The following is an 18,251-nucleotide window of genomic DNA, read 5'->3' as shown; positions in this document are numbered from 1 at the left end:
TGACTCCACAGTCTTTAAAACACATGCTTTGAGCTCACCCAGGAGGGCAGAAGAGGGGATGGGAGAATGTGGAAAAGGTCATTCACTCTTCAACTGCCTTGGTCTGGTAGTAAAGCATTACTTCTACTTACTTTCCATTGGTGAAGACAATTCACATAGCCCAGCCTTGATGCAAGGAACTGGGAAACATAGTTTAACTATGTGTCCATGAAAAGGACATTTTGGTGAGCATCTAGCCAGTTTCTTCCACAGAAGAAACAGTGATATTGGTGTGAAGATCTGGAAGACGAAAATGAGCTCTTCCCAGAGAGTACTATAAAAAGAGGGAGCAGCATGTGTAAAGACCCGGCAGGAATGGCTTGAGGAATGAAAAGAAAGCTCGTATGGCTGGCGTCTTGTGAGGAAGGAGTGGGTTAAGATGCTGCTGGAGAGCAAAGCCTGGGCAAGATCACACAGGGCCTGGGAGCAAGTCTGTCTTTTGTTCTCAGAGCACTGAGAATCCATTGAAGGATTTTAAGCAAAGAAATGACATATCTGATTTACATTTTAAAAACATCACTTGGCTGTGTGGGAAATGAATTGATTTGGGGGCAGGAGTGAAGGAATTAGACCAGGAAGGCAATTGCTACAGTAGGTGAATATCCTAGAAATAGGTGGCCAGTCTGAGAAGTCACCTGGGAAGGAGGACCATCTGGGGATAAGAAAACACTAATTGCGGGTCTCTGTGAAAAGCTGTAAGGGGCTCTGTGCATTTATGTAAATGGCTGAGTGTTTGGAGCTAAGCTGCGTCTCTGCCAAGATCATGCTGTTTCCTTTGGAGCTGTGTTCCCGTAGGGCTGTGTTACAGGAACAAAAGCTGGAGCACACCAAAAACTGCAGCAGCAAGAAACTTCTCAAAGGCATGCTGAATAAGCACAAGGCACAGACTGCCATCCAAATTCAAGCTTATTCTTGTCTCTCACCACCCCTCCAAGCCACTTTCATTTGGGGACACTCTTTCCCCGCTGTGGAGGGAGGCTACAGCAAGCCTGTGACTTTTCAGCGCATTCTTAGGTTAACGGTCTTACTCAATCTCAAGCAATTAGAATGTCTAACACTAGGTAACAAATAATGTGCACCCCCTGGAGCTTTTACTGTCTTTCCCTCCCAGCTCTGCCCCGCTTACTATGTCTCAAGGAGCCTGAGCCGGGGAGGAGAGGAATAGTCTGTGTGCTCTCTGCTCTTCTCACCTCCTCTCTACCTAACAGCTGCAGAGAAGGAAGAGGGTAAGAAAGGGGAAAAGATTCCTGCTGGACTAGGTGATTCTGTGCCCTAGGGGCCTGGCAGATATTTATTTAAATTTTTTTTTAATGTCTTTATTTTTTTTGAAGGACTGAAACAGAGAGTGAGCGGGGGAAGGGCAGAGAGAGAGAGGAAGACACAGAATCTGAAGCAGGCTCCAGGCTCTGAACTATCAGCACAGAGCCCAACACAGGGCTTGAACCCACAGACTGTGAGATCATGACCTGAGCTGAAGTTGGCCACTTAACTGACTGAGCCAACCCAGCACCCTATTTATTTAAATTTCTTAATGTTTATTTTTGAGAGACAGAGACAGAGAACAAGCGGGGGAGGGGCAGAGAGTGGGAAACACAGAATCTGAAGCAGGCTCCAGGCTCTGAGCTGTCAGGCCAGAGCCGGATGTGGGGCTTGAACTCACAAATCTGGAGATCATGACCTGCTTGACCAGCTAAGCCACCCAGGCACCCCCTGGAGGTTATTTAAAGGGGACATCCCTGCTGTCCCCTTGACCCTAGAAGAGTCAAGCATTCGGGAGTGGAGCATTAGTGGGTGGTCTCCAGCAACTCCCTCAGCCCACATGGCACATTCCTAGCTTCTTTGTGCTGTGGTCTCCTTGCCTCCTCAAATGATCCTACAGGACAGGGCCAAAGACCACCCCACCCTTTCCTTTCCCCTGCAAGGTACACAGGATACACATATGCATCACTTGCTACAGCAACTTCTGGAAACGCAGGCCAATGCAAAAGCTGCGGCACTCCCTGGGCCCCACCACCGAACCAGTCAGTGAGCTCTGTTGCCCTCTACATTCCCAGGGCAGGAGTCAGACTCCAGCCCAAAGACTAAATATCTGAAGCTTCCTGGATGGTCCAGTGGAGTCGGCAGTCAAGAGCTGAGGTGAGGGGGCAGGTCCTGACAGTCCAGCTGTGCTGTCTCACAAGCTCTCTACAAAGCAATCCTGCGCGGTCTCTTCCTGTGCATCCTCCTTCTGACCCTGAACCTTAAGCATGCAATTGATACCACCAGCAAGCATACTCTATTTCCCTTATTTGTTCATTCCCTCTTACTCTCTCCAGGATATTCACGTTCTCCTCTCCTCAGAAATCCAACACACTCACTGCTACTCTCAGCCCTGCTTCCCACTTCACTGTGAAAAACCAAAGCAATCAGAATAGCACTTCTCAAACCCTATCCTGATCTCCTGAATCAGAAATTGGGGGAGAGACTGGCAATCTGCATTATACTAAGCCTTCCAGGTGATTCTAACGCTGCCTTGGGTGGTACAGCAACTCCCTCCCACTTACCTCCTACTACTCCTGCCCTTCGTTTAATGTGTTCTTAAATTGTTCGGTAAACTGGTTTGTTCTTTGAAGACCGGGCATGCTGTAATTTCTTAAGAAAATATACACTGTTGTCCCTCTTCAGTCTAGGCTTTCAACACTAAACACTGAAGCCCAGGAACTTGGGCTTGCACAAGAGCTTCTCCTGAAGCTGATGGTGGAGCTAGGAGGCCCCAGTTCAGGCTTGGGGGAGTCCTGCTTTCAGACTCAGAACAACTGATGGAAGACACTGGAGCGGCTGGGCTGAGTTCTGGAGGCCCAAGGCCTGAATCAGACCCAAAGAGAGATTTTACTCAGGTGGATAGAGCTGGACTAGGCAAAGAATCCAAATTCTTTTCTGGGAGAAAAGCAGAGAAAGGAGAAAGGCAGACCCCAGCTGTCCTGCTGAGCCCTATGAAAACAGAGAAAATCAACCAGTATCTAGGAATATAAACATTTGGGAAAGAACACAGACAGGGAGCTATTAAACATGATGTGTGTCCCACAGTGGCAACTGCTGGCTAGTTGGCTGCTATTCCAACTCTTTCCTTGGATTTTAATGTTTATTTATTTATGTTGAGAAAGAGAAAGCACATGCAGAGGGACAGAGAGAAAAGAGAGACTGAGAGAGACAGAGAGAGAATCCCAAGCTGGCTCCATGCTGTCAGCGCAGAGCCCAACATGGGGCTCAGTCTCACTAACGGAGCTCATAACTTGAGCCGAAATCAAGAGTCAGACATGTTGGGGCACCTGGGTGGCTTGGTCAGTTAAGCGTCTGACTTCAGCTCAGGTCATGATCTCACAGTTTGTGTGTTCAAACCCACATCAGGCTCAGAGCCTGGCGCCTACTTCAGATTCTGTGTCTTCCTAGACAGGAAGTCTCTGACCCTCCCCTATTCATGCTGTATCTCTCTCTCCCTCAAAAATAAATAAAACATTTAAAAAACATTTTTCAAAGAGTCAGACATGTAGCTGACTGAGCCACCCAAGTGCCCCTCCTTGGATTTGATGGCTTGCCTTTAACCCAGAAGGCTCCTGCCTTATAGAGCTGTCATAATAGCTTCCCCAGTAATCTGCAGTGAATCCTGACAAGCTGGAGAGGACTGAGAGGGTGTCAGCTAGCTCCACTCACCAGCCGTACATCCATCCCACAATGGAAGTCTCTCTGGTAGGCAGTCCACATCCCCTATACTTCTAAATTCTAGCTTCCCCATCACTGCAGATCTCTGGGATTTGCCCCCTCCTTTAAGATGGTGGCACGTGTTACACACCAACTTCTACCATCATCCGGGAGGACTTCAAAGTCCATGCAGACAAGACCTTCCCACGATATCCGAGTCCTCGGCCCGTTATCTGAAGGGCAACCTCCCTCGCATGCCTCTCAGGCACTGACCCATGTGGCTTCACTTTAGACTCCGCCGTCGCCTAGAGCTGCTGTGCTTCCAACATTAATAACTCAAGACTCCAATTTCTGACCACCACCTCCTGTCTGCCCAGGTGGCTTGTTTAATGACCCCCAGTACAAAAACCTACTCATGTCTTCACTCTCTTACCTCTTCTACAAAACTCCACAGTCCAGCATAGCAGTCAGGCACTTCTGAATGGTGTGAAATGCCTTTGCTTGCTTTCAAATTGTTTTCTGAATTGAAAAAAAAAATTTTTTTACTGTTATTTATTTTTGAGAGAGAGAGTGTGTGACCAGGAGAGAAAGAGAGAAAGAGAGAGAGAGAGATAGGAAGGGAGACACAGAATCGGAAGCAGGCTCCAGGCTCTGAGCTGCCAGCACAGAGCCTGAGGCAGGGCTCGAACTCACGAACCGTGAGATAGATCATGACCTGAGCCGAAGTCAGATGCTTAACCAACTGAGCTGCCTAGGTGCCCCTGTTTATTTAAAAAATTTTAAACATTTATTTTTGAGACAGCATTTTTAAAAAATTTAATGTTTATTTGAGGTTTTTTTTTCTTTTTAACATTTATTTATGTTCACTTTCCTTTCATTTCCACTGCATGGCAAAGTTCCAACTCTGGATGATCCCTTAGTACTCATTTCTCATTTTTCCCACAGCTACACCTAGACTCCCGGATATGCAGAGATAACTACACCACTGGGCTGGCTGGTGCAACCATAAAGTCATGAATAATATCATATAAACACAATGTTATTCAGTAATCTGCATGTCATTGCAATCTAACTTCACTCTAAATTTTTTTTAATGTTTATTTTGAGAGAGACAGAATGGATGCAAGCAGGGGAGGGCAGAGAGAGAGAGTGAGAGAGAGAGACCTAAGCAGCCCCCTCACCATCAGCACAGAGCCTAAAGAGGGGCTCAGTCTCACAAACTGTAAGATCATGACCTGAGCCAAAACCAAGAGTCAGACACTTCATTGACTGAGCCACCCAGGCCCCCAATTTTAACAGATCTTGCAACAGTATTTGACAGCGGACAACCTCCCCTCTCCTTTCCTTTCATATTGAAAGCATCCACTCTTCTGGTTTTACTCCTCCATTTCTGGCCTGACCTTCTCATCTTGTCACCCTTACTGGTCCATTTGCCTTTGCCCATCCATTAAATGTTCCTCAGTTTTGTTCTGAGCCATCTTCTCTTCTCACGATCTTACTCTGGATATCTTACCTATTCTTATGACTTGAATTACCACTTCTTGATTGCTGATTCCCAAATGCTAGCCAGCTCTCTCCTGGTACTTTTATGTCCCTCTTCCAAATGAACACCTAGCAGGTACCTGAAACCCAACATTTTGAATGGCAGCACCAGCTCAACTAGTTGCTCAAGCGAGAAACCAGAGACTCAGTTCAGATTGCTCTCTCACCAACCCTCAACATCCCCCCTATTCTACCTGCTCAAGTTCTCTCACCCGCCTAGTCCATTGTCCCTAGTCCTTAGTGCCCACATCCTGTGCCCTGAACCTGAGTTCCTGCAATACCCTGCTCTCACCAGTTCCATTCAAATGGACCCTGTTATGCCTTATCACCACCTCAGCGACAAGCTCTGGGAATACAAAAATAAATATGACTTGAGAAGACCACAGTCTAATGCACAAAGCCATCACAATACAGATGAAGAAATTAATTCTGCTTTGGAAAGGCTGGAGTAGGGCACAGCGAGGCTATTTGGGAGAATGAATAAGACTCTGCCAGTCAGACGAGTATTTGACAGAGAAAAAAGCAAGTGGGAAGACACTGGGGTATGTGTTGAATGGTTCACAAACATGTCCTCTGGCTGACAGCCTACCACCGAGCTTCCATCTCCTCAATGGAGGTACCGACGGGCTCAGAGCACTGGAAGCTGTGTCCCATTTGACACTCTCAGTGTTTGCTCTTTGAAACAGGTAAAGAGGCTGTATCTTTATCCACAGCAGATACCCTCTGGGAGAGGTCAAGGGTGTACTATGCCAGTTCATCTTTTTCCAGCACCAGCCTTCTTTGCCCATCGCCATCCTAAGACATGCTGATCTGGGCCTACTGCAAGGCAGAAACAACAAACAGGCCCTTCTGCCAAGCGACAACCCAAACCCCCACCCTTCCATGGTGTCAACCAGTCATTATTTATGAAGAGACCCAAGTTCCTCACCATCCTCCTCCAAGCACAGCTCAGAATCTCACCAATCATCTCTAAAGACCCTGCGAAGTAAAGCCTGTTGGAAGCCCTATCTTGAGCTCTCCCAGAGTCTTCCTCAGTCAACAAATCCATTCTTTACTTTTCAACCTCCAACCCTACCTAGGCAAGGACTTTAGAAAATAGTAAGGCTTACACAGCCACAGCTACAGTTCACCAAGCACCTCCTATATGCCCAGCTCTGAATGCAGATTTCCTCAGCAGATGAAAAATCAGAAAAGAGTAGAGATGCCAGGAGAGAAAGTCCACGTGGCACCTGAGAGATGGAAAGAGGAGCCAAACCCAGAGATGTCTTGATTCAAAACCTAGTTGTCATGACATTTAGGGGATCCCTAATTCCCAAACACTCTTGTCACAATAAACTCCTTATTCTTTAGCTAGCCCAAGAGACTTTATGATTCTTGGAACCAAAAAGCCTTCATTAGAGCAGGGCTGAACCAAGGAGTTTCATCACACACTTTGTTCTTTGGACAGAGGAAGGGATGTACCCATTCCTGGGTCAGAGAGAGCCTGGCTGGATACAGTCTTCAGAGTTCTGAGCCTGGAGTTCGAGACTCGCCTCCCCTTTCAAGGGGGCCCCAGAGGTCACCTGCGCTTGTAGAGACATGGCTGAAGCTTCAGGCCTGTGAGCTGAGCCTTGGGCCCTACCCGAGGAGGCCCAGTCTTTTCAAAATCAAACAGGAAGAAGTGGCTGTTGGTAAGGTCCTAGGGGCAGAAAAGACCTAGTGAGCTCCAAATACTCACCCCAGCTCCTCAAAATACGTCTGTCCATGTCCCACCCTCACTCAGAAAGCTTCCAGTGTTCTCCCATGTGTCATGCCTTCAAGGAGCAGATGTCTGTGTCTATGGCCTCCTTCCTGAATGCTATTCCTCTAAAAAAGGACCACACGAAACAAAAATAGGGAGATTTCTTGGATCCCCTCACCTTGGAGATGACTTTGAAGCCCAGCTTGGTCACAGCCCCCAGAAAGGTCCGAACATCTTCAAATCGGCTACTGACTTCAGCCACTTTCAGTAGACCCCTGAGAAGGGTAAAAATTTCTATGTAAATGCACAGACACAGGCATGTGCACATATACACGCATCCGTGTCCTGAGCCCTCCTACCCTGGCTTCAGCACTCGATTTGCCTCCTCTAGGAAGTCCCTGATGTTGGTTCCCATCAGTGAAAGGCAGAACACAGCCACATCCACAGACTCATCCTCCAGAGGCACCTGTGGAGAGTGGGAGTACTATATAAAGCACACAATGTGGGAAGCAGAAATCTAGCACTGAGTGCTAGTGCCAGACACCAGGATGGGTGGGCAGGGCGGAGAGAGGGAGCATTAGAGATTAGCACACAGGGCTGGGTCTAGAGCACAGGTCAGATACAGAGAGGAAAAGGGGTTTACCTGGGCCATGTCACACACAGTGACCCTGGGGTCCAGAGAGGCCAAGTCAAAGCAGTGTACAGGGTTCCGGATACTTGAAGCCAGGCGGCAGTCCCCGCAGCCGAAGTCAGCTACCACCAGGGACGCAGGCCTGGGAGTGGAGGGGAGGGATCACTCACTGATCTAGTCTGAGCCATGACTGACCCACATTGCTTCTCCCAGTGCCCAACCCCCATTCACCGCTGGCGAAGATCCTTGGCGATGCGGTCCACTGGCTGCAGTGGCCACTTCTTGACTTGGCTCTGGAAGCCTCGATGGTAGAGGAGAAAGGCCTCAGGGTCTTCCTGGAAGAGACGTCTCGCAGCACTGCTAGGCTCTGAGTATAGCTGTTCATTGAGGTAACGAAATCGGGCACCATCCAGCCGTTGTGCCATGCGGGATCGCAGAGCCCCGGCCCGATCCTCTTGCCTGTGCAGACTGGGGTCAGGGGGCACCTCTGTCTCCTCTGTGGGGGCTGTGGCTGGAGCCTGGTCTGGTGGCTGAGGTGGCCGAAACTTGTTCTTATGTCTACGTTTGTTCTTTTGCCGGTTCCGCCACTGCTTGCGACTCAAGGTATGGGGGGGGTTGGCAGAAGTCCCAGCATTTGGCTTGGATAAGTCATTTGTAGCACTACTCTTACAAGCTTTGGGACCTGCAGGGAGGGAGATGGGAAGGCATATTTGGGGTAAGATCCCCTGAATTCAGAAGTTTGGCAATCATCCTGGCCATACCGCTATCCTTGAGAAAGGGACTGCGGCCTGCACAAAAGTACTTCTTATCACCTAATCCCAAACCTAATGGTAGCAGGTAACCTCTGTCATGTATTAGGATCAGCTGATCCCTCTCCCTGTCCCACACACATGTACACATCCATTAGTACCTGTTAGGTTATCATTGTCCAGGTGCTGGGCAGGGTTGGAGTGGACCTGTTTCTGGCGTTTCTTCTTCCTTTTGTCTTCTTCAGCAGAGTCACTGGCACTGAAAATCCCTTTGAGGCACTTTTTCTTCCTTTCTACTTCCTTTTCTTCAGAGTCACTGCCAGGTGGGCCCTGTTTTTGACATTTCTTCTTCCTCTTCTTCCCTACTTCAATAGAAACACTGGGAAATGAGGTCTTTTTTGGGCATTTCTTCTTCCTTTCCACTATCTCCTCCTCAGAGTCACTGCCAGGAAGGCTAGGGGGCTGCTGGGGAAGAGACGCTGCCTCCAGGGCCCGTAATGTGGCCAAGAGCTGACGGTGCTTGGAGCCCTGGGGGAAAACAAGGGATAAGAGCAGGGCTTCAGTGAATAGACAGGCAATGGAAAATAAGAATGGAGAGGTGGAGAGGCATGTGGATTATTCCTAGTCAACTTCACTAGCTTGTCATGAAGCCTGCCAGACTGAACAGCTTTCAAGTCACCATCTCAAGCTTTGGAAGGCTGGAGAGCAGAAACCATCCACATCACTTTCTTCAATCTGCAGATGAGAAAATGGAGCTCCCCCAGGAATGTGGTAAGGCCACAAGCAACGGGACCAAGGCCAGAGAACAGGAGTTCCAACCCTCAATTTCAGGCTTTTGCCTCCAGCTGGTATCTGTCTATAAAAGCTAGGGAAGTTTCTGAAAACAGTGACAGGATCACACGTGTGTATTTAAGATGAGTCTAGCTGTAGTGCAGAGAACAAACCTAAAGGCACAAGCTGCCAATGGAGGAAGACCAGTGGCAGGGATTAAAGCAGCAGGATGAAGAGATGAAGAGGAGGGGCTAAAGTAGTCCAGTTCCATGTTGGAGGCTCAGTGAAAGGTAGGAAGAGGCTGAGAAAGTATGGCAGCCTTCACAAGGGCAAAGGCTTAAAGGAGGTCTATTGTCTGAGAGGCCTTCTGTACAGGGAGGTCCTAGGCCAGGCACTTACCCTGGAGGTTTTCAGTACCCACTCTGCACCACTTCTTTAGAATGGTAGTGCTTATAATCCTTTACTGTCATCCACTCTTGCTCTTTTCAATCCAATCTCCACACTGCAACCAATGACTTTCTCAAAATGCACATCTTAAGAAATCACTCCCCAGCTAAAACCATTTCATTGGCCTCTATCCTTAAAATACGCAAAACTTCTACTCTACCTCTCCAACTTCAAAGGAATAGCCTCTCACTCTCTATGCTCCACGGAGCATTATGTGACCCTAACGACAGCACATGCTTTCTTTTATCAGGGCCTTTGCTCGTGCTTTTCCTGTCCAAGAAACCCTCTTCGCTCAGTAACTTCAGTAACTTCACTCAGTCGTATCGTCAGTTGGCCGAGGCGCCCCCCAACACACACACACACACACACACACACACACACACACACGGGATGTCCCAGCGCTCAGGCCCCCAGGGTAAGCTTCTCCGCCTGGAACAGCTCCCGGTGCCCCTACAGGACCACTCACCTTGATTTGCGAGGCTGCGGCAGGCCGAGGCCGTGCAGCTACAAGCCTGAGGCCCGTGGCTACTGGGGCCGCCTCGGCCCACTCCGGCTCTTCGAACATGTGGGTCTGGTGGGCGAAGTCGCGGGATCCAAGTAGCTCTCCACGTGCAGCGCTCGTCTCCAGTAAACCAACCGCGCGGAAGCTCCGGAACTGAGCCGGAAACCAAAGAGTGAAGGTCTGGGTGGCTAGAGCGGCCGGCGTGGCGGCAAAAACCATAGAGTTTAGGCACTGTTGGCTAGAAGGGCAAGGGAGGCGGGAGGGAGGGAGAGATGGGGGCCTGCGCTGGCCGGAGAGGGCCAGGGGCGGGGCCGGTCGGCGGGCGCGGCCGGACGGGAGTTCCCCGGAGAAGGCTCCTCCAGTCCAAGTCCCGGTGAGTGTGGGAGCACCCGTGCCCCTCCCCAAGCTCGACCCCTGCCAACCCGTCAGCCTTCACTCCGCTGGAATACCGGGTAGGAAACGAGGGCCACCCCCGGGAAGGACCCCCGATCGCCTCTCACAGGGTATAGGGCGCCTGAACTCCCCCTCCCCCCAGCTCTGTTCGTAGGTAGGGTCCCAGTGTTTGCTTGCCGACACCCCTTCAGGGGACTCTACTCCCTAATCACCGCCTACCTCGCCCGGACCCCCAGCCCCCCCCCCCCGTCCTTCGCGCCCAGGGTGCGCGTCAGGAATCATCCCGTCTTCCCCAACTCCTTCCCAGACCTCCACTAGCCGGGGAGGCAGCCGGGGACCCTCCACTCCTACACAAACACTTATCTCCGGTGGGGGACAAAGCTCGGGGTTCACCCCCCTTCCCTGGATCCCTCCAGAGTCCCCAGGCTTCCCCAATCTAGGGGACTCAGCGCCGGGACGCTGCTATGGACGACATTTTCACTCAGTGCCGGGAGGGCAACGCGGTGGCGGTTCGCTTGTGGCTGGACAACACGGAGAACGACCTCAACCAGGGGTGAGCTGAAGTGGCTGGTGGGTGAGAAGGGCACAGACCTGCTCCTCTTGGCAATGTGGGGTGCTCACGCTGGCTGGGGGCAGCTGACTTTCCTACCCAGTGTAAAGAGTGCGAAGTACAGCCTGTTGGGGGCAGAGGGTCTCCACAGAGAGAACTGTGTTTCTGCTGACTCTAGACTGCTCATCAACGAGAGTTTCACAGTTAGAAGCTGTAGAGAGCTTTCCACTTTCAGTGAGCTGCATAGGCATAAGCTAGGAGGCAAGACAGAGAGTGGCATGTCTCAAAATTGTCTAAGGTCCATATGGCTGCAGGATAGAAGACTTATGTAAGCTTCTGTGGGCTGAAGGATTGGGTACAGGTGGTGAGCCACAGAAGATAAGACTGGAAAGGTCTGCTGCAAGGGTCAGCCAGATCATGCAAGGATATTTAGGGTATAATAAAGCTATTATTCTAAGAACAAGTGTTTAAACCCCTGCTGTGATATGATAAGATTTTTCATTTAAGTATCATCTTGGATAACTTTTGAAGAGCAGGTGGCCATCTGGAGGGGGATTTGCTTAGTCCGTCCTAGAAGTGGTGATGCCTTAGACTAGAATGGGGGCAGATGAAACAGTAAAAAGTGATCGGATTTCTGAAATCTTTAGGATAAAGAATTGGTGAGACTTGGTGTGGGGGGAGAGGAAGATCAAAGATGATGACCAGGGCTCTGGCTTGGACACTTAGGTAGATGGTGCTTGCTTTTGCAGAGTTGGACAAGACTAAAGGATGATGAGTCCTGCTCTGACATGTTAAAGTGACTGTACAGCAAGGTGGAAATGTTGAGTAGATTGTTGGCTATGCATATTTGGATTTCAGGAGAGAGATCTGACTTGGAGCCACAGATTTGGGAGATATTAATGTATAGATGATACCTTAAGACATTGGTGTGAAGGAGAGGGGCTGAAAAGCCTGCAAGACTGAAAAGGAGCCACTGGAGGTTGTACAAGAAACAGGAAATTATGTTAGTAAAGTTCAGACAAGTGAATGTTTCAACAAAGGGGGAGTGGTCAACAGTAGTATAAGCTGTTGAGAGGTCAATGAACTTGAGCACTTTGAAGTAACTATTGAATTTACAATTCATATATTGGATGATCTTTGGGAAGGCTGTTTCAGAGGGAAACGGAGGAAGAAACAAGACACCACCTCGTTCCTTCATTTAAAGTACTATGAACACCTCCCGTGCTGGGTGCTACAGGCCCAGAATCACACATAATGCCAGCCCTCAAGGCAGCAGCCTGGTGGCAGGTTGAATGGGAGGTGAGGAAATAGAGAAAGTGAATGTAGACAAGGTTGACTGAGAAAGGAAGGCAAGAAAAGCAGTAGTGGTGTTGATGACTCAGGGTGATGGATTTTAGGGCTTTATTTTAAAATTTTATTCCCTCGGGTTGTAGTTTACTTTTCAGGTTTGACAGGTAGGGATCACCTGTCATCTTCATCCAGGCTTCACTGGTTCTCTATGCTATTCATCCATAATTCCCAGTCACATTTTCCATTTTTCAGAATCTTTCATAATTTCTATAATTCTTTCATAATTCTTCAAAGAGTGCTCTGATAGAGTAAGCACCCTTATTATTTTGTTGGTAGGGTTATAAAGGCTTAGGTGAAGTTGTCCAGTGGGACTTGCATCTTGTAAAACTCTTTGGTGCCAAAAGGTGAAGGGCTGGCGTTAGTGAAACTGGAAGGCTTTGGTGCTGGTTTGAGATGGGCTCTGGGGGCCTGAGTAGGCTAAATGCTGGATATGAGGTGGGGTGAATTCCCTGCAGGCCTCTTTGGGATTACAGCCTGTGGCTCTGCCATGACAGGCAGCCTGACATTGAGCAGAACCCTTGGGCCCATACTTTTGCCCTCAAGCTCTGGCCTGCTCCTTGCCACAGACTGCAGAAGGCTGATAAACCAGGGCACAAATTAAAGAGCTGGGAGGCAAAACTGACCAAGTGGAGGATAGTAGTTCCTTCAGAGAAGAGGAGGAGGGGGAAATCCATGTCCCAGGAAACCTTTTGGCTATCTCTAAGTGAGCAGATGAGGGCAGCTGTGGAGGGAAGTCATTAAGTTAAAGGCCACGCCCCCCACTCTCATCCCCTGGGGGAGGGGGACATCTGGGTGACCTGCAGCGGCCAGACCCCTGATCTACTTCAGGACGTGCCTAGAGCCCCCACAAGGGAAGTGACCGCAGCTCTAAGGCATCCGGAGGCTGCGGTCCCAGACCAGGAACCGCCCCCTGCCCCGCCCCTTGGATCTTCACCGGAGCCCATGCTGGGGACTGGAGGGAATTTCCTTTTATGGCCCCAGGCTGTCAGGCAGGCCCAGCTTCCACCAAGTGTCCCCCCCTCCCCTTTTTACACAGTTCTTTTACTTTAGAAAATACATATCCTGTGGGGGTGGGGGTGGGGGGAGTCTGATACAGTTTTCTTTCAAAAAACATCATTCTCACTTTCATCTCATTCTTATTTTCTGGGCCTAGGATTGTTTGAATAGAGAAATCCTGTTTTACCAAACCAAATCTTGTCTTTGATAGCTGCTTCATCAGTAATGACTTATCAAAAGAACTTCTCTTTCATTGTAAACCCTTCCAAAACATTATTTTCATTGCAGTCCATTTTTAGATCTTAAGTTTCAGTACCAGAGCCAATCAGGAAGCTTGCTCCCTTTCCCATGAGTTGTGGCCTTCCTTCTCCAAAACACCCTTCCCTTGCAGTAACATGCACTAAACACCTGTTGTCCATCTATTCTCTCAAGAAGTTCACAGTCTTGCAGACAAGACAGCCCATTCAATTTTTACAACCCACTACCATAAGTGGTATACGAGGGGGATATATGAGATGCAGTGGAAACAGAAAGGACCAATAGTTTGTTGCGAAAGGAATACAGAGGAAACCAAATGAAGAATGCTACCATTTAATGAAAGGCTGGTGGGAGATGATGAAGACAGTGAATCCTATGGTTTTGTTGGGATTTCAGGTGGTGGCTGGTTGGGTTTGAAGCTCAGGGAAAGGTCTTAATTGGATAGCTCTGGAAGTTGCTGGCATGAATGAGAATCAGAGTCCTGGAGAGGTAAGGTTTCCCAGGCAGATTATGCAGAATAACCTGCAGTTTTTCCTCTGTCAAAGCCTTTGCCCCATCCTACCTCTAGATCAGTAACCACTGTCCCTTCCTTAAAGGGACGATCATGGCTTCTCCCCCTTGCACTGGGCCTGCCGAGAGGGCCGTTCTGCTGTGGTTGAGATGCTCATCATGCGAGGAGCACGGATCAATGTGATGAACCGTGGGGATGATACCCCCCTGCACCTGGCAGCCAGTCATGGACACCGTGATATTGTGCAGAAGGTATGTGTGAATGTTCCCTCTAACCTACATCCTGTACATGCCTGGAAGTCAGTCACAAGCACTCTAACACGCGTGCTCTTCTCCCTCCTTGCGTGCCTCAACTCCCGTCTCTCATTTGACTGTGTCTTCTGCCTCTTCTGCTTGTCTATGGGGACCAGCTGCTGCAGTATAAAGCTGACATCAACGCAGTGAATGAGCACGGGAATGTGCCCCTGCATTATGCCTGTTTTTGGGGCCAGGATCAGGTCGCAGAGGTGAGTACTCAGGCTCCAAGTCCTGGGATGAGTGGGAAGCAAAGTCTGAGCCTGAACGGGAGATTCTAGAACCTTCAACCCATCCTGTGAGTACTGCCAAATGTATGACACTCAGAATGGATACACCTGTATTCATGATTGGGTGTGACTGCCAGGGAGGTAGCAGGCCCCCTCATCACAACACCTTTTCTTTCCAGGACCTGGTGGCCAATGGGGCCCTTGTCAGCATTTGTAACAAGTATGGAGAGATGCCTGTGGACAAAGCCAAGGCACCCCTGAGAGAGCTCCTCCGAGGTCTGTCCCCTACTCCCAGTTTGCATCCTCTTATCTTGTCCCCCCACCTATCTCGTTGTTCCATACTACAACTGAGGCCAAAATTCTTTTTCTTCCCCAGAACGGGCAGAGAAGATGGGCCAGAATCTTAACCGTATTCCATACAAGGACACATTCTGGAAGGGGACCACCCGCACACGGCCCCGTGAGTCCGCTGTAAGGGGAGGGGTGGTTGAGGGAATAACCCTGAGCTCCTGGGGCTGGGTTAGGGGGAAGCTTGGGTACCTGACCTGCCTACACTCTCAGGAAATGGGACTCTGAACAAACACTCCGGCATTGACTTCAAACAGCTCAACTTCCTGGCGAAGCTCAACGAGAATCACTCTGGAGAGGTGACCCTGCCCTTCTTGCCCCTCCCTCCCCAAGCCCTTATAATTACCTGTTCTTCACCTGTGTTAAGTGTTTCCTCTGGTTAGTGGACAAGAAAGTGGTGGCCTTAGTTAAAGCCTCCTAAACCTTGTCTCTCAGCTATGGAAGGGCCGTTGGCAGGGCAACGACATCGTTGTGAAGGTGCTAAAGGTTCGAGACTGGAGTACAAGGAAGAGCAGGGACTTCAATGAGGAGTGTCCCCGGCTCAGGTGCGGCAAGGCCTAAACAGGAAGCTGCTGGTTCCGAAGAACCCTGACTAGCACCCAAACGGAGATCTTTTATGCTGATCTCAGCTAGGGATACTCTCCCTCTTCCAGGATTTTCTCGCATCCGAATGTGCTTCCAGTGCTAGGTGCCTGTCAGTCTCCACCTGCTCCACACCCCACCCTCATCACACACTGGATGCCATATGGATCCCTGTACAATGTATTACATGAAGGCACCAGTGAGTAGGGGATGTCAAATCTCAAGGCATGGGGGCAGGGTGTGTGAGCCTTTCCAAACTATTTAACTCTTGCCTCCTTAGATTTTGTTGTGGACCAGAGCCAGGCTGTGAAGTTTGCATTGGACATGGCAAGGGGCATGGCCTTCCTACATACTCTAGAGCCCCTCATCCCACGACATGCACTCAACAGCCGTAGTGTAATGGTGAGGTCACGCTTCACTCCTGGCCCAGGCCCCCTATCTAAAATAGGACTTACCTCCTTCCACATCTCTATCTTCTCTTCCTCAGATTGATGAGGACATGACTGCCCGAATCAGCATGGCCGATGTCAAGTTCTCCTTCCAATGCCCAGGGCGCATGTATGCACCTGCCTGGGTGGCCCCTGAAGGTGAGTGAGGGCATCATGTTGGGAGGTGGAGAGGGGGCCAGCTCAGTAGTAATGAAAGGGGGCAGAGACAGGACAGGCAGCTGGAACAGAAAAGTCCTGTTCCTCCAGCTCTGCAGAAGAAGCCTGAAGATACAAACAGACGCTCAGCAGACATGTGGAGTTTTGCAGTGCTTCTGTGGGAACTGGTGACACGGGAGGTACCCTTTGCTGACCTCTCCAACATGGAGATTGGAATGAAGGTGAGAGCACAACTGTATGCACAGGTGTCGGAGGAATGGTGGTGGTAGTGACAATTACTATAGCAGGGCTGGGCCCTTCCCATTTTTGTTCCAATACACAGTAATCCTGTCCTGAGGACTAGAGGCCTCTCCTCACAGGACATTCAAGTCCTGAAACCCATTTTGTTTTTCCCTGTATTTGCAGGTGGCACTGGAAGGCCTTCGGCCTACCATCCCACCAGGCATTTCCCCTCATGTGTGTAAGCTCATGAAGATCTGCATGAATGAAGACCCTGCCAAGCGACCCAAGTTTGACATGATTGTGCCCATCCTGGAGAAGATGCAGGACAAGTAGAGCTGGAAAGTCCTTACCTAAACTCCAGAGGTGTCAGGACATGGTTAGGGGAGTGTGTCTCCCCAAAGCAGCAGGCCTCTGGTTGCCTCCCCTGCCTCCAGTCATGGTACTACCCCAGCCATGGGGCCCAGCCCCCTGCCCCCGTCCCTACCACTGCAGCCCCCAAAGGGGCTAGGCTCAGAGCTTTGTCACTTGCCACACGGTATCTCCCGGCATGGGAGGGACCAGCCCTGCCTGTCACAATAAAGTTTATTATGAAAACAGGCTGGTGTGGGGACAAGGGGACAGACAAGTACATGTAGGTTGGGTGGCTCAGGTGAAGTAGTGCGGCTTCTTCACATTGATGCCATACTCGCTGAGGGCAGGGGTCAAGTCCTCCATGGTTAGAGTGTACTTGCGGTCCTGAGGGAAGAGGGAAGAGCACCAGCTGAGCAAAAGAATCCCGGATTGCAAACCCAGGTGGGTGACCCTGAGTAGGTCTTTCACCTCCCCTAGGGCTTAGTTTCCCCAAAGGAGTTTCATGATAAATTAAGCCTCCGATGCTGTGGGAGGTAATTAGTGATTCAATGAGCCTCCCCTCACACCTTGCTCTTGCTTCGGGAGCTGCCAGAAGCTGTGCCCTTCATTTTGCAGTGCTGTAGGGCATCGTTGGCAATATCTGAGATGAATTTCTGGGCAGCTAGGGAGATGAGCCGAATTCTAAAGAGAAAAAACTGGTGTGAGAAAGAGATGGGGCAACAAACTCTGCACAAGCACCCAAGGCTCTAACTTGCCCAGACTGTACTCACATGCGTGGGTCCGAGGCCTCAAAGCCAGCGCGGTTCAGGTAGTAACCAGTCACTGCGTCTGGGATCTGAGAGATCAATGAGACGACGGTCAGCGTTCGCCCTGTGCAGTACCGGGCTGAGAGGGTGAGGGAAATGGGTGGACAGGCTTGGCTTTCAGGAAGCTCACAGTTTGGGTGGGCAGAGGGGATAAATCAAAGAACTAGTAGGGGAGCAAGTACAAAAGGAAGCTGGAAATCCAGATGGCGTGGCGGAAAGTTGGCCGGACAGTGGGCCAACAGCGTTCAGGCAGGAAGCCCACCGTAGGCGTGTAATCCTCCAGCTGCATCAGGAAGTCCACCAGAGGCGTGCTGGACACCACCGGCTTCACGTCTCCGTTGGCCGCGTTTGGCAGCACGTAAACCCCGTTAGACATTGCCCCCTCCGGGGGCGCCGCGCCGCCGGCCGACACCGGAGCTAGAGGAGAACCAGCAAACTGAGATATGGAGGTGGGAGGCGCGGGGCCCCAGCTAGGTCTGCCTCAAACCCTCTGCCCTCACCCACTATTGGGCCCGGCCCTAGGCGCTGCCCTCACCCGCATCAGTCCCAGTCCTCACCCGCCCCGCGCCGCTCGGCCGGCTCCCCGGCCCGCGCAGCCACCGGTCCCGTGCCCCCTGCCGCAGCTCCAGCCCCAGGTCCCCCTGCCGTCCCCGCGGGGCTGGCCTTGTTCTCCGCAG

At 50.5% G+C, this 18,251-nt stretch overlaps 3 protein-coding genes across 7 annotated transcripts in view; 1 reads left to right on the top strand and 2 right to left on the bottom strand.

Annotated features, from left to right (window-relative positions):
* RRP8 (ribosomal RNA processing 8) overlaps nt 1-10,232 on the bottom strand; it is a 62,773-nt gene extending 52,541 nt beyond the window's left edge. For 2 of the 4 annotated variants that reach the window (XM_029914946.1, XM_029914945.1), the window contains exons 1-6: nt 10,044-10,232; nt 8,521-8,887; nt 7,842-8,292; nt 7,623-7,752; nt 7,339-7,445; nt 7,158-7,254 (exon numbers count right to left, since the gene is read on the bottom strand). In XM_029914946.1, the coding sequence (XP_029770806.1) occupies nt 7,158-7,254; nt 7,339-7,445; nt 7,623-7,752; nt 7,842-8,292; nt 8,521-8,887; nt 10,044-10,142 (1,251 nt within the window). In that variant the 5' untranslated portion in view covers nt 10,143-10,232. Of the gene's footprint in view, nt 1-4,150; nt 4,237-4,935; nt 6,938-7,157; nt 7,255-7,338; nt 7,446-7,622; nt 7,753-7,841; nt 8,293-8,520; nt 8,888-10,043 lie in introns of those variants that run through there. The other 2 variants (XR_003900181.1, XM_029914944.1) reach the window with 2 other exon arrangements.
* A 126-nt stretch (nt 10,233-10,358) lies between these two features.
* On the top strand, nt 10,359-17,014 carry ILK (integrin linked kinase). 2 transcript variants are annotated; one of them, XM_029914948.1, is made up of 13 exons: nt 10,359-10,452; nt 10,889-11,025; nt 14,223-14,388; nt 14,547-14,642; nt 14,840-14,936; nt 15,037-15,120; nt 15,222-15,307; nt 15,444-15,553; nt 15,662-15,789; nt 15,871-15,992; nt 16,078-16,177; nt 16,286-16,416; nt 16,601-17,014. In XM_029914948.1, the coding sequence occupies exons 2-13, from the start codon at nt 10,937-10,939 to the stop codon at nt 16,748-16,750; spliced, it is 1,359 nt and encodes a 452-aa protein (XP_029770808.1). In that variant the 5' UTR covers nt 10,359-10,452; nt 10,889-10,936; the 3' UTR covers nt 16,751-17,014. The 2 variants fall into 2 exon arrangements, with proteins under 2 accessions (XP_029770808.1, XP_029770807.1); XM_029914947.1 differs by having other exon boundaries at nt 10,406-10,531.
* Nucleotides 16,956-18,251, bottom strand: part of TAF10 (TATA-box binding protein associated factor 10) — a 1,450-nt gene continuing 154 nt past the window's right edge. The window contains exons 1-5 of the mRNA XM_029914951.1: nt 18,132-18,251; nt 17,837-17,991; nt 17,539-17,603; nt 17,335-17,449; nt 16,956-17,152 (exon numbers count right to left, since the gene is read on the bottom strand). The exon at nt 18,132-18,251 is cut by the window's right edge and continues 154 nt beyond it. Of these exons, the coding sequence (XP_029770811.1) occupies nt 17,063-17,152; nt 17,335-17,449; nt 17,539-17,603; nt 17,837-17,991; nt 18,132-18,251 (545 nt within the window). The 3' untranslated portion in view covers nt 16,956-17,062. The remainder of the gene's footprint in view (nt 17,153-17,334; nt 17,450-17,538; nt 17,604-17,836; nt 17,992-18,131) is intronic.

This window comes from Suricata suricatta, chromosome 11, assembly GCF_006229205.1.
Source record: "Suricata suricatta isolate VVHF042 chromosome 11, meerkat_22Aug2017_6uvM2_HiC, whole genome shotgun sequence".
NCBI lineage: Eukaryota > Metazoa > Chordata > Mammalia > Carnivora > Herpestidae > Suricata > Suricata suricatta.
Note: the sequence above shows the minus strand (reverse complement) of the source record. Positions and strands in the feature narration are given on the sequence as shown.

What these genes read in the sequence shown, in the direction of transcription:
- ILK (XM_029914948.1), top strand. Translation starts at nt 10,937, where the DNA reads ATGGACGACATTTTCACTCAGTGCCGGGAGGGCAACGCGGTGGCGGTT. An exon ending in GACCACCCGCACACGGCCCC is followed by an intron (nt 15,121 to 15,221) that starts GTGAGTCCGCTG and finishes CTACACTCTCAG; the next exon opens with GAAATGGGACTCTGAACAAA. An exon ending in GAGGAGTGTCCCCGGCTCAG is followed by an intron (nt 15,554 to 15,661) that starts GTGCGGCAAGGC and finishes TCCCTCTTCCAG; the next exon opens with GATTTTCTCGCATCCGAATG.